The sequence below is a fragment of the Ictidomys tridecemlineatus genome, chromosome 10 (genome assembly GCF_052094955.1).
Source record: "Ictidomys tridecemlineatus isolate mIctTri1 chromosome 10, mIctTri1.hap1, whole genome shotgun sequence".
Taxonomy (NCBI): Eukaryota; Metazoa; Chordata; class Mammalia; order Rodentia; family Sciuridae; genus Ictidomys; species Ictidomys tridecemlineatus.
This window is the reverse complement of record NC_135486.1, coordinates 70,401,156-70,421,785: the sequence shown is the minus strand read 5'-3', so window position 1 is coordinate 70,421,785 and position 20,630 is coordinate 70,401,156. Positions and strand designations below refer to the sequence as shown.

General features: G+C 35.9%; 1 protein-coding gene across 1 annotated transcript; it reads left to right on the top strand.

Moving 5' to 3' along the window:
* Nucleotides 1-2,943: 2,943 nt before the first annotated feature.
* On the top strand, nt 2,944-20,000 carry LOC101954786 (aldo-keto reductase family 1 member C1). Its single transcript, XM_005320322.5, has 9 exons — nt 2,944-3,255; nt 8,699-8,866; nt 9,669-9,785; nt 10,705-10,782; nt 11,175-11,297; nt 13,432-13,541; nt 14,004-14,169; nt 18,458-18,540; nt 19,735-20,000. The coding sequence occupies exons 1-9, from the start codon at nt 3,172-3,174 to the stop codon at nt 19,775-19,777; spliced, it is 972 nt and encodes a 323-aa protein (XP_005320379.1). The 5' UTR covers nt 2,944-3,171; the 3' UTR covers nt 19,778-20,000.
* Nucleotides 20,001-20,630: the final 630 nt, after the last annotated feature.

Here is a 20,630-nt window from a genome sequence, read left to right as displayed (position 1 = left end):
AGCTTGTGCACAGTCATACAAGACATTTGCTGACAAACAGCAACCAATTTATCAATCTTATCATTACCTGATGTTAAAGGCCCTGGAATATTAGAGTGGGCCCATATGTGGCCTATAAAACATGGGTGTTGTCACATTTGCACCATTTTTTTGCAGGATATAAAACAAATTGAATAACTCTTGTGACAATGTATACCCAATAGTTGAAGTTTCAATATTCTCAGTAACTCCAACTGCATATAAGCTGTCAGAATAAATATTAATGTGCTCATTTGCAAAATGACTTAAAGCACTAATGAGAGCTTGAAGTTCTGCTCATTAAGCAGAAGTATATGAGGTTTGTATTACCTCTGTATGAGCGTGACTATAAAAACCTGCTTTACCTGAGCTTGAGCCATCAGTGAATAGCATTAATGCCCTACTTATTGACTGTGCTCATACAATTTTTGGAAAAATAAAATCAGTTACCAAGGCAAATTGAATAATTCTATCACAAGGATAATGACTTTCTATCTGACCAGGAAGATTAGCAAAAGCTCTTTGCCAAGTATTAGAAGTTTGGAAAAGCCAATCATACTATTGAGCAGAAAATGGGTTGATTATAATATTAGATTCTGATCCAACCAGCTGTAAAATTGAGCAACAAAATTATGAAAAGGAGCTAATGACTTTTGAGGAGAGTGGGCTAAATGAATCCACTCAATAACTTCCAATGATTGCCACATCGTCCCTGTAGGAGCATAAGCATTTGGGAATATCAATAAATATATAGACTCTTTGGGGTTAATTCTATTAAGTTGAGTATTTCAACTTTTCTCCAAGCTGTTCTCACTTCTGTTGTGAACTGATGAGAAGAAGTTGGAGAAGGATCTCCCTGTAATATTTGAAACAAAGGACTTAAATCTATGACTCAGTACTTAGCTTTAAAATGGTACCAGCCAATTTATATCACCTAATAGTGTTTGAAAATCATTAAGGGTGTGCAATTTTTTGACTCCTTATTTGTAAATTTTGAGATTATAAAAGTGAAACACTAATTGTAGGGTTCTGAACAACATGCAGAAGATTTAGAAATCTCTCAGAATCCCACTTTTCAGAAAGACTTCTGGTGTATCTTGTGAAATAATGTTTCCAAACCTGTCAGTCAATCACCCTTCACTAAGCATCGTGATGTAGCATCTTTTATAGTTCACATTTCTCAGTATTGCATACCCTTCAACAATGAACATTTGATTAAAAGCCAAATGAGAACACTTATAAAATATATTGCCAATGAGAATGTTATAAAGGCTATTTTTTAATTTGTTCTAATTTATTGTACTGTGACTCTGTCATATACAACTAGTGAAAGGAGATTTTTTTTTCAGTTTTAACCTTTGATGCTTATTGTGAGGGTCAAAATTTAAAATGTGCTCAACAATCCTCTTAAATTCACTGTGTGTGCTTGCATGTGGAGTAAGATAGTTCATTTTATCAAATAAAGTGTGATCAAGAAAGGGCTTGATCTCACAAAATCTAAACCACAAATAGGATGTGTATAAGGCAGAGCTTTTCAATTTATGTAAGAGACACTTTTTCAAATTCTAAAAGTGGCAAAAAAGTCTAGGTGATTAAAAAGCACGTAGGAGATCAATGATAGTCTTGCTATGCTGAAAGAATAACTACTTACAGTTTGTAGTGGTCCTTTTTTATCATGCATCCTTTTTGAACATATTATGTTGTGATTATAATATATTAAACTCTTATTTCTCTCTGTAATAATTTCCATTGGTATTTATTCATGTTTGACTCTTAATTGCTTTAAATATTCTATTTCACCAGTGTACTAAAGTTTATACAACTATTCCAAAACTTATAATGATTTAAGATTCTTGTGGTATTTATCCTTTATGGATAATTTTGAACAAGGAAATAAATAACACAAAATGTCTTAATTTTGAATCTTACATATGGATTATTTTCTGATAGTAATCTAACAGGTGAAAGCTATAATAAACTTCAGCCTCTGGTTGCCTAGAGTAAAGGCTTCCCAAGGCTGTAATCATCTGTCTTCCACTGAGCAGAATTCACAGTGAGTGCAGATATTACTGCACACTTGTTAGGACTGCATCCTCTTGGGACTTGGTAGTCAAATTATGGAAAATATTTTTCCAAAGAGAAAATTAAGAAGGCTAACTTCTTTATTTTAAACATTTGTTTATTTTTCTGAGACTCAAAAAAATGGTTCATAATCATTTTTTTAAATTCCTTTGTGTTTGTGTGAATGACATATGATTCATCCACCATTTCTAATAATGTATGATAAAAGGGGCTTTATAATGACCCAAAACAAAACAAAACAAAACAAAACAAAACAACAACAAAATACCCTAGTACAAAAACCAAAGAACATGCAAAAACAACAATAAATTAAAAAAACAACAGGGATATGAGGTTTCCAGCTTAACAAATGGACAATAAGGATTCAATCTCTTATAATAACTCATGATAATATTGTAAGGGGAAAATTTATTAAAAATGAACACATTTTTATGACTATGTAGTAATCTTCTTGAAATTTTTTCCCATGTGAAAAATGTGAATTGGTTCCCGTCCTCCTCTTACACGCAGAATGTTACTTTAATCTCACTCTCCCTGAATAAGTTTGGCTAAATGTGAGACAGCAAATAGATTTGTGTGTGAGTAACTCAGGGTTTGCGGCTCCAGCACATTCTCAGTGATTGAGGTCAGCGTTGCCAGGGAACTGAAAGGCAAGGGCCTCGGGGCATGATTCCCCCAACTCATAAAGCTCTTTTTCATCGGGACAATGATCCTTCCAGTCTGTGTAGCAATATTTAGAACTTCCTCCTAGTGCGGTTACATTAAGATGATTGGCTTCTAGATGTTATATAACCTGTTTGCTTATGTATGATTGGAGAACGTGCCCTCTATCAACTGTAACCACTTCCGCATTAAATGAGCTTGCTGGAGGTCGACTGAGGTCTGCCACCTGCCTGCTTTCACCAGCTCCCGGTGTTTTGACTCCACGTGCCCTACACCCGCTGGGACTGAGATAGCTGAGTGACCCACAGCAACAGATTTGGTTAATCATTAGAAAGCAGCCGGGACTGTGAATTCCATCTATTAACTTCTAAAGGCAGAAGGAGAAGCTTAGGCTGAGGAGTGACAGCAATGAATTCCAAACATCAGTTTGTGCAGCTCAGTGATGGTCACTTCATTCCTGGACTGGGCTTTGGCACCTATAAACCTCAAGAGGTAACAGTTGGGGGTTGTGTTGAGGGTTCAAAAAAATCAGACATATGATGAATGGAATCCAATCTGAGTGGTTAAGTTACTTGCTTCCTGTGTGATTGTGGGGGGCTCATGTGCTTCTGTTTCTTTAGGCTAAAACTACACCATGGACAGGAGAGAAAATGGTTGGACATTGCTCTGCATCATTGTCTGATGGTGTGGTCACCTATTGAGTATTCTGGGCACTGCTCCACCACATTTTAATCTATTTTCCAACTTGGTAAAATGATGAATGTCAGCAATTGGCTTGCACTGGGATTAATTTCTCTCTTCATTTCTATACATTGGGAATTTTTTTTTCCTTCCAAGAAGGCAAGATCCAGAGACATCTGTGTTGCTAAAGGTACTTGAGGAGCATAGAATAAATGATGGGGAATACTTTTCACGGTGAGGAAGGCTTCAGCATCTCACAGAAAATGTTGGACCTTGGCTGAGTAGAGTTTTCATGTGCTCTCAACTGCAGTAAATTTAGCTGAATGTATAATATAAAACCCTGAGAAGTCGGACTGGAACTTAGGAAGTGTATTTGTCATTTTTGGGTCATTGTTCATGTGTGTTGTATTGACAAATTACAATCTAAAGTGGAGCAAGCCAAGTTCACTAGATTGGAACTAATTTTGTACTCTGGACACTTAATTGTGTGATATTAGTTCCTGAACTTTGAATATAGCATTTTTTTCTTCTGCATGACTTAAGGAAAAATCCAGAGAGCAATTGTAAGACACGTAAGAGGACCTGGTTACATTGTAGGGCAAAGTGTCATGAAGGAGACCACTAGGACTTCGGCTGTAGTTCACGTGCCCTTACACCTGAGAAATAATGGCTAGTATTAGCAGTAGGTGGTAGGACTGAGTATTGCATTCAATTTGATTTCATGGAAAAAGAAAGCTTCTGAAAAAGATGGGAGGGGAGGAGAGGGAGGGGGGATAGTAGGGGATAGGAAAGGTAGCAGAATACAACAGTCACTAATATGCCATTATGTAAAAATGTGAGTATGTAACATATGTGATTCTGCAATCTGTATTTGGGGTAAAAATGGGAGTTCAAAACCCAATTGAGTCAAATGTATGAAAGATGATATATCATGAGCTCTGTAATGTTTTGAACAATCAATAAAAAAAAAAGAAAATAGGGCTGGGGATGTGCCTCAGTTGTTGAGTGCCCCAGTTACTACCCCCTCCCCCCAAAAAACATGGAAAACTATCAGTTATAAATTATAGAAAAATGAAATAGTCAAATTAATATTTAGTACATAATAATTCAAAACATTAGAACCATTAAGCATTATACTTTTTTTCCTGTGGTAAAAAGATTTTAAGTACAGTTTGGTGCTTGTCCTCTTTTTGTCATATCACTTATAAGTTATAACTTGTTTGGTTTCACTTCTGAGACCAGCGTGAGAACGTGTCCCACAGACTTCCAACTGCAGGAAGTACAACTGCACAAGGGCCCCAGCTGCTCTGCTCTGAAATCCATTGCTCTGAGGCCACCATTACCTGGGGCTGCTTGCAGCCAGTGACAGTGCAGGAGAGATTCTAATACACACATCTTCCTGTGAGACAAGAGACTTCTCTGATGGCCAGTTTTGGCTTAAAAACCCTTTGCTAGATTTGCTGGACTTTTCTTGACTGTACAGTGATCTATGGCAAATCTCCATCTGAGATTGTCTCTCCTTCACTCAGAGTCAGACTTGCATGTGGGGTGAATGTTCTCCTGGATTTCCTCAGCCTCCTCTTCACTTTTTTCTAACAATTTGTTTTCCTTAGTAAAATTCTTGCATATTTAATCCTATCTTGGCACCTGCTTCTTGATACATCTGTATTAAAACAACCTTTAAAGACAAAAAAAAGAAAGAAAATTGTCAAATAGAAAACAGCATGTTTGATTTGCCTTTTTACTCTTGAACAAATGAACTTTCAAAACATCATTCAAATTTTGTAGATGATGCATTTTTTTCCATTTCACTCTTATTTTATCTTCCATAGAGAGTGAGCTTTAAGGGCTGATGCTTATGTGAATTATCCCTTACAAGATGATTATAATTTCTTCTCTGTCAGTCTATATCCTTAGAGTATATATTTTCTTTCAGGCCAGTGTTTAGTTCTGTCCTACAGAGATACAGTTGTGGACCAGAGGTGACACAGCACATTGATGTTTGTTCAAGAGCCTATTATCAATCTGGCCCCTGGTGGCCTCTGGAAACTTTGATTTTTCACTTTTTTATAACACACAAGGATTGCTGCTGTCCCTAAGTAGTCTAAACAGTGGTGCTTATTTACATATTCTGCAATCATATTCATAGTCCTGTTGTTCCAGGGCAGTAGCATGGATTGCCAAAAGACCAAAGAAAATACCTGGAGACTGCATACAAGGCACTAGTGCTTATTGAGGAGTCTTTATGGGGAGGGTCCAGCACTGACTGGCTGAACCACAGCACCTGCCTCCCTCACACTGCTTTGCTAAGCAGAGCTTCCTTCTCCTCATGATATTTTGTCCTGTGAACCCTGGTTGGATGAGTGACACTTATCTTCTCCACAGTACCCTCAGTTATATCCTAGTTACCACAAACAGAAGGCTCTTAACCCAAATTTTTTATTTGTTCTTTTTAGTTATTTGACAGTAGAGTGGATTTTGAGATATTAATACAAACATGGAGTATGTCTTATTCTAATTAGAATCCCAGTCTTAAATGTACATGATGTGGAGATTCTCTGTGGTGTATTCATATATGAACATACGAAAATTTTTTTTGTGTGTGTTTATGTGTGGTGCTGGTGATGGAACCCAGGGCCTTGTGCATGTGAAGCAAGCACTCTACCAACTGAGCTATATCCCCAGCCTGAACATGTGAGAGTTATGTCAGATTTATCCTACTGTATTTCTTATTCCCATTCCCACCTCCTTCTGTCATTCTTCTTTTTCTATAACTCCAAACTTCTGTTCTTCCTTTCCCTCCCCACTTGCTGTGTGTTAGCATGCACTTATCAGAGAGATGATTCAACCTTTGGTTTTTGTGGGACTGCCTTATTTCACTTATCATGATAGTTTCCAGATCCATTCATTGACTAGCAGATGTTGTAAAGTCATTTTGCTTAATGACTGAGTTATATCCCATTGTGTGTGTCTTTCCCATTTTCATTAACCATTTATTTGTTGAAGAGTACCTAGCTTAGCTATTGGGAATTCCACTGCTCTAAACATTGATGTGGATGCTTCACTGTAGTACGCTGATTTGCTGATTTTAACTCCTTTAGATACATACAGAGAAATGGGATAACCCAGTCGAGTTGTGGTTCCATTCCTATCGTTTTGGAAAATTTCCATACTGTGCTCCAGAATGGTTACATCAATTTGCAATCACCAGCACTGTACAGTGTACCATCTTCTTTACATTCCCCCTCACCAACATTTATTGTCATTATATTCTTTTTCTTTTTTGGTACCAGGAATTGAACTCATGAGTACTCAACCAACTGAGCCCAGTTCCCACCCCTATTTTTTTGTATTTTATTTACAGACAGGGTCTCCCTGAGTTGCTTAGTGCCTTTCCATTACTGAGGCAGGCTTTGAACTTGCCATCCTCCTGTCTCAACCTCCTGAAGCTAGGATGATAGTTGCACGTCACTGCCCCAAATGTTACTGTATTCTTTTTAAAATATTTTTTAGTTTTAGAGGGACACAATATCTTTATTTATTTATTTTATGTGGTGTTAAAGATCCAACTCAGTTCCTCACATGTGAGAGGTAAGCGCTCTACCACTGAGCTAGAGCCTCCTCCCTGTTACTGTATTCTTTTTTTTAAAGCTTTTAAATCAGCTTTATTGAGATATAATTCACAGTTTTCCCATTTAAAATATATTCTTGATAGTTGCCTTTCTGAATGGAGTCAGTTGAAATCTCAGTGTAGTTTTAATTTGAATTTCTTTAATTTCTAGAGATGTTGAATGTTTTTTCATATACTTGTTGACTGTTCCTCCTGTTTGAGAGGTGTTTGTTTAATTCCTTTGCTCATTAATTTACTGGGTTTTACTTTCTTTTCTTGGTGTAAGCTTTTTGATTTTTTTATATATATTCTGGAAATTAATGCTTTTTCTGCACTGTGGATCCATTTCTGTAGAATCAAAGAGCGGTTTATATGTTAGGCAGCAGAAGCAGTGACATCATCAACATTTATTTCCTTAATTTGCTTATTTCACCAACATGCCAAGGAGCAACTGTCCTGGCATACAAGAAAAAAAGCATGTTTCCACAGGTAACATTACCTTGCCCTCATTTCCAATGTGCAGAAGAAGAAGTCAAGGTTCTTAGAGATAATAAATATCTGGGAGAAGAAGTTCAGGCTTGCTCTCATTATTTCATAATTTGGCTAGGATTTGGGGAACAGAAAGAAATATTCAGGGAAATAGTGTTTTACCCTTTTCTTTAGAACTATATATATGTATATGTATGAACCATATATATGTATACACACACACACACACACACACACACACATATCTATCTTTCTTTGAGAGTGGAATTGTGTTGTGTCCTAGCATAGAGTGTCAATTTAACTAGAAAAAAAAATCTCTTGATTCTACAGAATTGGAGATAAACTTTATCACCCACAGTGTAGATAAGACATTAATTTCAAGAATATAAAAAGAAATCAAAAAAACTTAATGCCAAGAAATTAGTGGGCAAAAGAATTAAGCAGACACTTCTCAAACAGGAGGAACAAACAGTCAACAAGTATATGAAAATCTTAGAAAATTAACTCAACATATTTTCTTGTAGGAAATATTTTCCAAGTGGTTCAAAATTCACATTATTAGGAATTTAATATGATTTGTGTATCTTTATTTAGAGATGATTCATAGAACTTTGCATAATATTTTTTCTGTAATCAATCTCATACATTCTTTCCCTGTATTAATTTTACTTAGTGATTTATCAAATAAATGATAACATGTCTATACCTGTATGCTGGGTTCTGTGAATTCTCCCAGAAACTCAAGGAACTTGAGTCACTCCTAGGGTTCTCTGATGTGAGTGTACTAGGATTTCTGTATCTGAAGGAGCTTGTGGGATGCCAGATTCTTGTATTAACTAGGAAATACCCAAAGTGATTGAGGGACATTACCCCAAATAAAGAACTAAAACAAGACATGGGCAAAAGATGAGTTTCAGGAGGTCACTATTTTGGCCCAAGATATTCAATTTTGTACTTTGGCTGTTTCCTTAAGTATTACATAAGGAAAAATGGGCATTCAAAGTTCAAGGGACTAGCACCTTATCACATAATTAGGTAGTCTGAAGAAAACATTGGGATATAAAATTCCTTCCAGTCTAGCAGCCTGTCCTCCTTTGCTCACTATGAGTTACCTCTCATTATATGACTCTCAAATACTTTTGGTTGTAACTCTAGGTTCCTAATAGTAAGACAACAGAGGCCACCAAAATAGCTATAGAAGCTGGTTTCCGCCATATTGATTGTGCTTATGCATACGAAGTAGAAGAGGAGGTAGGACTGGCCATCAGAAGCAAGATTGCAGATGGCACTGTGAAGAGAGAAGACATATTCTATACTTCAAAGGTATTGTGTATACAGTGTAAGAGGCTTATAGGATGCCATATTCTTGTATTAACTAGTGTAAAAATTATTTTAATGTGATATAAAGATGTGAAAATTGTGTTGTGTTACCAGTTGTTGTAGAAAGTGATTATTTGTAAAATGTGTATTTGCATAAAAATACAGTATCAAAAACAGAAAGATTATGAATTCCTACTCACAGTCTACAAATTTATGACTTTAAAGTTCTTAACTTTTCTGATTCTCCAATCGATGATATGATTTTGTATTGGTAGTGGAATCAGAATTATGACCAGATTATGGATTCATTGTCTTCTGATTGACTTTTAAAATTTTCCTGTTATGCTGAATATCAACTTTATATTCATTATTATCAAAGAACAATTTGTAGTAAATTGTTAGCTAAATTGTCTTGGTTATTAAAATGTTCAAAATGTGTTTTCCTTCAGATCTTTAAATTAAAAAATGCTAATTCTTTATGTGTTGAATGGATGAGATAGTCTAGCTATAGCTTTGTAATCTCTATGAACCCAATTTTTATCAAATAATGTTATTGTTTGATAAAAATTATATGTCTTCTATAGTTCCTTCCATAGTTCAATTGATTGACTATTAATAACCAAAATATAATCCAGTTTACAAGAATAGGTCAGATCAGTAGAAATCCAAAACCTGAAAAGAATATCTTCCCTGTGATCAACAGTTTCCAATGAATAGACAAATAAATGTCTCAATTTGAAGTTAAATGTTTCAAATACTCATGATATTTTAATCCAGTATAATTTCCTTTCTTTAACATCTATAGCTTTGGTCCACTTTTCTTCGACCAGAACTTGTCAAATCTTGTTTGGAAAGATCACTGAAAAAACTTCATCTTGATTATGTTGACCTCTACCTTATTCATTTCCCAGTAGCACTAAAGGTAGGCAATTTGCATCATCAAACCTATTTAATTTCAGCCATTATACAGGGTGAATAAGTCTTGAAATCTAATATACAGCAGGAGGGCTCTGGTTAATAATATCATATTAAAAAAATAATAATAATTTCAGCCATGACCATCATTATCATTGATGTTTGAATTAAGATTCTGTGATAAATTAATATAAACAATTTATACAAATTATAGAAGTCCTGACTATGGCTAGGTTTATGATTAGAAGGAATTCTCAGAAACATCTCTGTTTATTTATTCATTATGTCTGTATTGCTAGAGGTTTGCTTCGTTTTTGTCCTACCCTTTCCCCTGGTGGTACATATAACTTTGGGGTAGTTCAAGTTTCATGGTCATTAGTATTTGATAGGGATTCTTCATCTTCTCGCATCAACTCAAACTTGAATTGAAACTTCAATAACCATCTTTGCTACATATACACAACCTTAGATCCACATGTGTCCAGGTAGAAAGAGACCACTCTTTGGCCTGTGTCATCACTGAAATCCATCATTGCTGGAGATCAAGCCCATGCAACCAGTGACTTACACAGTGAAAGAGAGATATTTCCCTAAGGGAATGTATAGGGACAGGAAAAATAACATAAGCTACTAGAAGACCCAATCCAGAGACCTGAGATTACTTTATTTAATTATATATGTGTATATATGTATGTGTGTATAAATATGTATGTAAATATAGAGATAATTTGATATAAGAGAATACACAAAGATAAGCACCTAAATGTACTTCTTACTCGTTCACATGTAAACACTTTCTAAACAGATGAATATAGAAAAATACTCCCTTTATTTCATGGAGGTTAAGTGTCCCATCCCTTAGATATACATTTTAATCCATGAGCATGAATTCTGCAAGATTGTTGTGATTATCACTTCTATTGCAGCCAGGGGAAGAGCTTTATCCAATAGATGAAAATGGAAAAAATATATGTGATTCAGTGGATCTCTGTGCCACATGGGAGGTGAGTGCCTGAAGGAGTGACCTCACAGGAGGCCCACAGGGTGACAATCACGTCATGCTTTCTCCTGAAATTGTGGGTCTAGAAATCATGTTTAAAAGAGGTTTAATGTTAGGGTGGTGGGGAGGAACACATTTCTGGAATGTAACAGAGGAAAACAGAGAAGGACTGAGGACACCAGCTCCTGCCTCCTCATGCAGTGGTGTCTGATTTCGCAAGGACACAGGAATTCTTTCTCTGACTCTCAATATCTTGCCCTGTTATCTTTACCAAAATAATCAATTTGTAAGCTTTGTTGTCATTTCTGGACAGTGCTCCTCTTAACGGTTCTACCTTGCCTTTATATTGACATAATCCATTGTACAAATGCCTCTTCCCAACCCCTTCCTCCCAAGGTCATGGAGAAGTGCAAGGACGCAGGATTGGCCAAGTCCATTGGGGTGTCCAACTTTAACCGCAGGCAGCTGGAGATGATCCTAAATAAACCAGGCCTCAAGTATAAGCCTGTCTGCAACCAGGTGAGAGCCCTGAGCCTCTTCACCATCTTTTTTTTACTTCCTTGTTTCTGAACTGGTGCCAGGGGTCCACTGGTTCTGTCCCCCAGTTCATTTGCCTTTGTGGAACAGAAGAGTGTAAAATTAGTGCCACTGTCTTGGAAGGTGTGGAGGATTCTCGATTGTATCTCTGCTGTGTGAAAATGAGGGAAATATCTTAGTGTTCAGTTTATGGAGTCATCAGGTGATGTACCCGTGACCAAGGAGGAAAGTGGTTGTTTATCTGACTTCCGAGGCAAGATGAACTTCTCCTTGAGCAATGAAGGATGACCAGAGCCTGGATGGGTGAATGTGCTGTGGAGGGAATTGTGTGTCGGAAAGAAGGCCAGTACATAGAAATGGGCAGTGAGCAAGAAAAGACTGAAAATCAGAGAAGATCAGTGGTCAGGTTTTGTGTGGAGATTAGGTGCCCTTTCTCTCACCCATTTCAGCTTTCTGGACCCACAGGAACACTTAACAGGAAGAATAAAGTAGAGCTTGTGAAAGTTAATGGACTAGAGGTGATACTAATGCTGGATGAAATCCACATCCAGGAACTATTAGATTCTTATACAGTTGGCCTTGTGCCTGAGAAATGCTAAATTTCTTTCTTCCATGCTTTCAGATATCAAGTCAACTGTGTAATCACATGTACCTTGTGCATGGTTCTGTGCTCTAATTTATTTTTGAAGACTTTCAGTCATGAAGTAATGGGTCTCTGATTGGAACACAGCTCATAAAATTTATATATATATATATATATATATATATATATATATGACTCTCTATGTATATGAATGTCACATGTATATTTAGAGAAAGAGCAGTATAAATTTCTAATATAAATCATGAAAATTGAATGTATTTTGGTATTATTGTTACCCAAGTTTTTTATCAGGAAAATTTTCAAACATAAAAAAATTGAGAGCATGATAACTGACATCCATGTTTTTCACCCTGTATTTAAAATTGTTCACTTGGGGATCACTGTGAAATGTTGATTCATGTGGGTATGTCTGCATACTTCTCTTTTGCTGCATATTTTGCTGAATCTCTTCAAAGTGCATTGTAGACTGGACTATTCACTTTTAGAGAGCTCAGAGAACATCTCCTAGGAATTAAGATGATTTCTCACATACCTTATTTCCAATACTATATCCAATACTAAGTTTCTCACATGGTCTAAACCCAGTCTGTGTTCAAGTTTCTCATTGCTTTTCTGAAATATCTTTTATAGCTTTTCCCATTTTCCCAGATGTGACTTGGATTCACATGTTACTTTCTGTCATGTTTGTTAAGCTCTTTTAACACAGAATATTTGCCCAGTGCTTTTCCACATGACAATTCCCAGGGCTTTTTTTGTTTCCAAACCGTCTTATTATAACAGCTAACTCGTTATACATCCCCATTTTCAGTCAGTTAGGAGATAGGCTTGAATCCCTTCTTATAGATCAAAGGCCTGCCGAAAAGCCAAGAGTGCTCCTCAGTTACTGGGTTTTGCATCACACTAGAACAACATCATACATGTTGCTCAGAGCAGCAGGCATGGGGTGATTAGGAAGCAAAAAGGTGAGACTCCCAAGATGTGCATGCCATCCCTCTCCTCTCTGTGAAGAGCGAATCTTCAGAGAGAGGAGAGGGATGGCATGCCCATCTTGCTTTCCAGTTTACTGTACTTGGAAGTTTTTAGAGGTCTGCCCAGGTTCACCTCTTGAGTGTTGACTGACAATAGGGTTTCATCAGATTTACAAGTCTCCATTGTCACTGCCCTGTATAGGGGAGATGTTCAAGTCACAGTCACTTTTTCCCACACTGACTGGTTCAAATTGGAACTTGTTATTACAGATTATGTTAGGTGGAATTATTCTAAGCTCCCTGAGTTCTAGAATCTGGTTTTATTGCTTTTGATGAACAAATTCACCCAAATGCCACTTATAAAATACCCACAAATATCTTTCAAAACTGTCCTCATGAGTCTTTGTACAAATTCTTGATTGATGACACAATTTGAAATCCAATTTCATTTTTTTTAAATTCAGTTTCTTTTTATTGGCATTTTGTTTTCATATTAGCATTAGCATTTAGTAGAATGAGATACCTTCTATCTTGTCCACTGCAGGTAGAATGTCATGTTTATCACAACCAGAGGAAACTGCTGGACTTCTGCAAATCTAAAGACATTGTTCTGATTGCTTATAGTGCTCTGGGAACTCAACGAGAAAAACGATGGTAATGAGAACATCAGGGAGTTTACCTCAAATGCCATTGTTGATGAACTATTTATAGTCATAAGTCTCAGATTTCAAAAGGTCACTCTCACTGACATTGGGAGAGGGGAGAATTTACATTTCTGGGAAGATCCCAAAAGACACTGATGGTGCTGGCACACGGACTGCATTTGAGGATCCCTGCTTAGAGTGGTCCAAAGAGACCTGAGTGTGTTTTTCAAGTAGGTGCAGTGGTGCTTGGTGTAATCCTAGTGACTTGGAGTGCTGAGGCAGGAAGACTGCAACCTTGAAGCTAGCCTCAGAAACTCAGTGAGATGCTATCTCAAAATAAAAATAAAAAGGACTAGGCTTATGTCTCTGTGGTAGAAAGCCTCTGGGTTCCATCCCCAGTAAACATATCACCCCCTAAAGAGAAATACACGACTTGGCCTCAGGGCTTCAGCATCTCTGTGTTTCCTTCCAGGGTTGACCAGAGCTCCCCAGTTCTCTTGGATGATCCTGTTCTTGGTGCCTTGGCAAAAAAGCACAAACGATCCCCAGCCCTGATTGCCCTCCGCTACCAGCTGCAGCGTGGAGTTGTGGTTTTGGCCCAGAGTTTGAAGGAGAATGAAATAAAAGAGAACATTCAGGTAGAGAGGAGGGCTGTGGGAATGTGTGTTCTTACACAGTGTCCTTCACATGTGTGCTTCTTTGAAACTTGTAAGGATGTTATTGGGCCAAGTCAATATCCCCAGCATGTCCTCTGCATGTAAGATTTCAGGTGCTTTCACTCATGTCCTTTTTTTTTTAATACTTATGATTTTTATTTAAGGATAAGGGTTCATGTATGCACACACACATGGATTCCGACGATTTCCCAAGCATGAGACGACTCTGCTTTGAAATATATCTTGATGGAACATATATTATAATAAAGTTTTTATCTTTGAGGATTCAATCCTAAAATATGTTTGCTATGTGTAACACAAAACCAATATTTTTAAGACTTAAAATGTTTTGGTTACTTATCTAAATCTCAAAATGTCCTCAGTTTTAAGTCCACACCAAACAGCATCCCACAAGCTGAACGTGAACTTTTGTCTTTCTCATCTGTAAATTAGAGATAATAATGTGCCTGCCTGTATTCTGAAGACCTGGAGAACCTCTTATCTTTTTTTTTTTTATTGGTTGTTCAAAACCTTACAAAGCTCTTGACAAATCACTCATGTCCTTTAACACTGGCTGTACCCACCACCCTGAACACAGAGGCTCAAGTTAGGAATAGACAACGCCACCTACTGGAAGCAAGGAAAACAGTGTTCTGAGAGAATTTTTTTTCTCTTTCTCTCTTTTCTTCTCTCTCTTTCACAACTTCAACATATGTGAAACCAAGAACTGTGCATGAACAACCGAATTACCAAAGTAATATAATATAGAGGAACTGCATATACCCCACCTACCCCCATTTTTTCTTTATTTCTATCTTATTTATTTCCTTTTTCGTTCTCTCTTATTTCTCTTTTTTTTCCTTGTTATTTTTTTCTTCTTTTCTTCATTCATATTCCCTCTATCCCACTTTCAACCTCCTAACTTTTGCTATCTCTACATAGGGTAACTATTTAATACAGATAGGAGGTTGAATCTATACATTTGTCTATAAATTACCAGTCTATTGGTTAGAGTTCTCCAAAGTTGCTAAGTTAGTTTAACCTCATATCCTCACTCCTTTCCCTCTAAATATAACATCCTTCATCTGAAATTAAATTTTCTATATGCCACCAGATATGGTATGCCTTTTATGAAACTAATGACTATATTCTTAAATAATAATGAAAACCAATATCTGTAGACTTAGAATCTAACTATAAATGTATTAATAATGAAAACTTGTGCTTACATGATGTACTGTTGATTTTGAGAGCTGTTAACAGTGTCTTTCTCTGCAAAAGAGGGATTTTGGAGCTATACAAGAACAATATAAATATATAAGGGGAAAACCATTAACACAACAGTTTCATAAAGCTAGAAAGAAACATGAGCAGTAGGAAAAGACAAGGAAAGAAAGGACCACAAACAATATAGGTCAATTCAACATTAGATGAGGTAATACCTGCAGCTGATGGAATGTCAGATAAAGAGTTCAGGATATACATGCTTCAGATGATCTGGAGTCTCAAGGAAGACATTATACAGCAAATTCAGACAATGAAATATCACTTTGACAATGAATTACATAAACAAATCCAAGAAGCAAAAGATCAACTCTATAGGGAGATAGAGGATATGAAAAACAAACAAACAGAAATCCTGGAAATGCAGGAAACAATAAACCAAATTAAAAACTCAAATGAGAGTATTACCAGCGGAGTAGAACACTTAGAAGATAGAACTTCAGACAATGAAGACAAAGTTTTTCAACTTGAAAAGAACATAGACAGCTCAGCGAGAATGTTAAGAAATCATGAGCAGAACATCCAAGAATTATGGGATAACATAAAGAAACCAAAGATTTCAGGTGCTTTCAGAAGTGAGTTCTCTTAATCTACAATGTGATAGGCAGTGTAGCCCCATAGAATGAGGATTGCCTAAAGCACAGAGATTTGTTTTTCAGCATTGCTAGCCATGTATTGTGTAACCCTGTATGTTTTCTTTTTTATTTTCTGAAATGATAATGTGTATTGGATGATTTTTATTCTATGCATTTTGAGATTATGTTACATTTCTCCAAATCCTCAATATGTTTAATATTTATGTACTTATTCATTGGAATTTTTTCACTTGTTAGCTTTCAGTTTGTGAACTGCCATTTAAATGGTTTGTTTATCTTTTCATTTTTTATGTAATTTTAAAATTTATATATATAGCAGAATGCATTACAATTCTTATTACATATATAGAGCACAATTTTTCATATCTCTGGTTGTCTACATAGTGTATTCACACCAATTTTTGTCTTCATACCTGTACTTTGGATAGTAATGATCATCACATTCCACCATCATTAATTACCCCATACCACCCTCTATCTTTGCATTTTGAAGTAGGAGAACTTTATGGAACTGTTACTCAGAGCATTAGCAAAACAAACCACCTCCAATATTGAGGTTAGTTCAAAGAGCATTTGTTTATCTCATGATTCTTTGGTTTGACTTTTTGCCTTGGCTCAGCCTGAACTCACTGAATGTCTTTCAGCTACACTGGCTGCTCCTGTTCTGTAATGAACTCTCATATGCATCTGCAGGACAGTATGCTCCCTCTGCTTCAGTCCTGCTTGCTCTGTTTTCTGGCGTGTTTGAGCTCCCTTCCATAGAACTTTACATCCACCAGTTGATGACGCAGGCTTCATCTCATCACACAGCATTGTCCCCAGGCAGTGAAAGGATCCCTGCAGAGCCTTCTTATGCCTAGGCTAAGAATGGGCACATCATTGCTTTTGTCAAGTTCTAATGGCCAGGCAAGTTAGAGTCCAGGCGATATTCTGGTGGTGAGGAAATAGACACAGTCTTTTAGTGAAAGAAGCTGCAAATTCACATAGGAGAGTTTAGAGACTGGGAGATGTGAGTTATTGGAAGGAGCATTTTGGCAAACAATTGACCACATTAATATTTTCAACATATTCCTTTTCAGGTGCACCTGTATTTGTTGAAATATATTCTCTCAAATTCTGCTTGGGCTTCTATTCTCCTTTTGGTATATTTTCATGAAAAAAGTTCCTTCTCTTATGGTTGTCTTCATGTCTTGACTTTGTGGTTGATGAATATCATGTTTTTTTCTTCTACTGGGAACTCAACAGAATTAAATTAAATATGTTTACAAAAGTCTCACATTCAATTCAACTGCAGAGGTTTTTTTTAACATTATGTGAAATAAAAATCCAAATACACACACAATTTTTAAATGACTAGCTAAACTTTCCAGAAACAGGAATTTCTTTTCTGACTACTTTTCTGTTATAAAGAATATAGAATCACCTTACCAATCTCTATGTAGATTGTCTTTGTTTGCTTGATATTGCATTGGAACTCTCAATAAATTCAGAGAGAATCTACTGTTGAAATTATTAAAGATTATACTCCATGATTGTGATATGAGTTTCCCAATGTTTAGCTAGTCTTTAAATATATTGCAATAAACTGATTCATGAAGACATTTGTATAAATTCTGATAGGTTTATTCATACAGGAATGACACTTTTGATGATCTTTAAATAACATCCATTTTCATTTTGAAACTTTCCAAATGTACAGAAAAGTTCAAAGAAGAATGCAGAGAAAGTTATTTATCTAATTCCTCAATTGTTAAACAATCAACATTTTACTCTCTCACCATTTCTTCAGGAAATTACCAAGATTTAAGTACCCATATGTTCAAGTATGTTAGCAATTCATGAAAACTGTTTCCATATTTTAAATGTCTCAAATTTAGACAAGGTGATTTTTAGAACTAGATTTTTTTTTGCATTTTGAAGAGGATATAATTAATACTTTAACAATTCCTGACTTAAAAATGTTGAAGAAAGTCATTATCAGAGTTTTTATTCTCCACTTATAGGACATAGAAATCAAACTGTATCCTTGAAAACTATTAAATTATCTTATGTATTTCAAATTGTTGCCTCTAGATTTCTCTGGGTCTTTTCAATGCATGACACTGTAATCTTGGAGTAACATTAGTTTATTTTTCTATACCTTTTTTTGAGGTTTGTATTTGTCTGTAGTTTTATTTGTCTGTAATTCCTATACAATATATGTCAGAGTGATTTTTTAAAAATTGCACCAGATGTTTATTCATCATAACTATGTTTTTCTTGATGTGTTTAATAACTTTGGAAACTTGTCACATATTTTAAATGTTTCTGCAACAATCTGATTTCATTGGATTTCCATGATTGCCAATATGCAGTCTACATAGGCTAAAAATTCTCTACTTGTGTGATAGGTTTTTGACTTTGCATTGACTGAAGAAGACATGAAAGTCCTAGATGGCCTGAACAGAAATTTTCGATATGTTACCTTTAAGCTGTAAGTAACTTTGATAGACATGTAGCCTTTGTTTATTTTCAAGTTTTTCCCTCATTTCCAGTGCAGTTTTGATCAGAACTCACACACTGCAGTTGTTTGTCTTTGAGCCTCTTGGGAGGACATTTAGTTTTGAATTAAAAACTGTAGGCATCTCAATGCAGAGGATAAAGTAGTTTTTGAGAAGAGAGAATCAAAAGAAAGGGAAGAGTGTGCAGAAAAACTCCCTGTTGAACAGAATTGATAATCACAAGAAATCTTTACTCTTTTTTTGGGTGCTTTATGGTAATAGAATCTGGCATTGAACACACATTAAAAGTGAGGATAAACAAGTAATATATGTCCCTTCGGCTTGTTGGAATTTTACTTCACAATAGTAATAAATGAGATGATGTTTGAAAGGGGATTAGACAATCCATGATTACATGTGTTTAACATTGGCAGGTATATTATTATCATTACTAATATTTTTGTTACTATAGATATAAATAAATGTTGAAGTAGGAATATAATGTCAAGAGACAGTGGTAAGAAATTGGTAATTCCTGATACTTATTAAACATTTCCAGAAGTAATGATTTTCTGTTGTATTGTTACTAAAGGATAGAGATATTAATAATATATGGTGAGCTCCTGGGATTTGCAAGTCTATCTTATAAACAACATCTTTCCACATCTGAATCTAGCACCATGCTGTGTGTGATGCATGGTGAGAAAATAATTAATGATTTAGTGAAATGGAAGAGAGATGGCTAGCTATATACTGTACACCTAAAATATTTTCTGTATTGGTCAATATCTGAACTTGTCCTTATACTAAAGATGGCAGAGAAGGATGTGTCATCCTCCACAAAGTAAGTAAATAAATATCGTACTGTTTCTGCTTTCTCTAATAATTTGAAATAAGAAAGGAATTTTTTATTTGCTAGATTGACCAATAGAGCTAAGGAAGATGAATATGAGTGAATTCTTATCTCTGTGAGTTCTTTGTGTTCCGTTCTCAGCAAGGGAGTAGAACTTGAACAATTCAGTAATAACTAAAATATCATTTCCTATATGGCAATGTTTATCAAAGTAGAAATGGCAGATCCTACAACCACTCAGGAAATATAATGGAGCTCAGTAGGTATCACTTCTTTACCTCTATAGAAATGGAGTCACTGAGTTTATGCTATATATTTTTCTTTCTCATTTCAGTATGGCTGATGATCCGAATTATCCATTTGCTGATGAATATTAACATGGACACTTTTGTCATAACTCCGACTAGTAACCTCACTTTGATTGTGAGGCGGGAGTTGGCTCAGATGCTCCTGATTGACATATCACTTCTGTTGTTAATCCATAATTCTTAGCAACTCATATTCTGCCAAAGCAAAGTTCACCAGTCCACTATAGAAAGCACTAATTTTTCAGCAATTTTTGAAATTAAAAAAATAAAATTGTTTACCTTAAGACTCTTACCTTCCACTGTCTCTGTTGCATTTATGTTTTGTTTCAATTTGACTCATGAACAAAAACTAACGTGGCTACCAGACTGTAAGCACAGTTGGTTGTGCTAACATATTTCTGGGTGAGAATAGATAGGGGTTCTCAGGCTCTAGGGAAGTAGCAATTAATATTTATTAGTCAATGAATCTCTAGCCTATGGAGTAACAAGAAAATATTTTGCATGTAGATTATGGTTTTTAGTCAACAAGATGAAGCACATATGGCAAGGACGAGCAGCAGACCAGGGGCTCCCATCCAGCAACTCAAGGACCAGAGCTCCTGGAATCTGTGGAATGAGGTTTTCCTTCCAGGTGGTTGTCAAAGAGATGAGAGGGGATCTGGCATGTACTGAGCACAAGGGGTCAGATGTGTGAGGTTTGAAGAGGGCAGAGTTGAGTACTTCTCTGCTTGGGAAATATGTTTGGAAAAAAAATTCTTTTTGGTGCATTATAATGAGACATGACAGCAAGATTCATGATGCCAAATTTATGCATGCTCATAACATGGATCAAGATCATTCCTGAATAGCTTCTTTGTCCTCCTCCTTCTCATCTACTTGCTCTACATTCCTGATCTTTCTTCTATTATTGTCATTTTTTTAA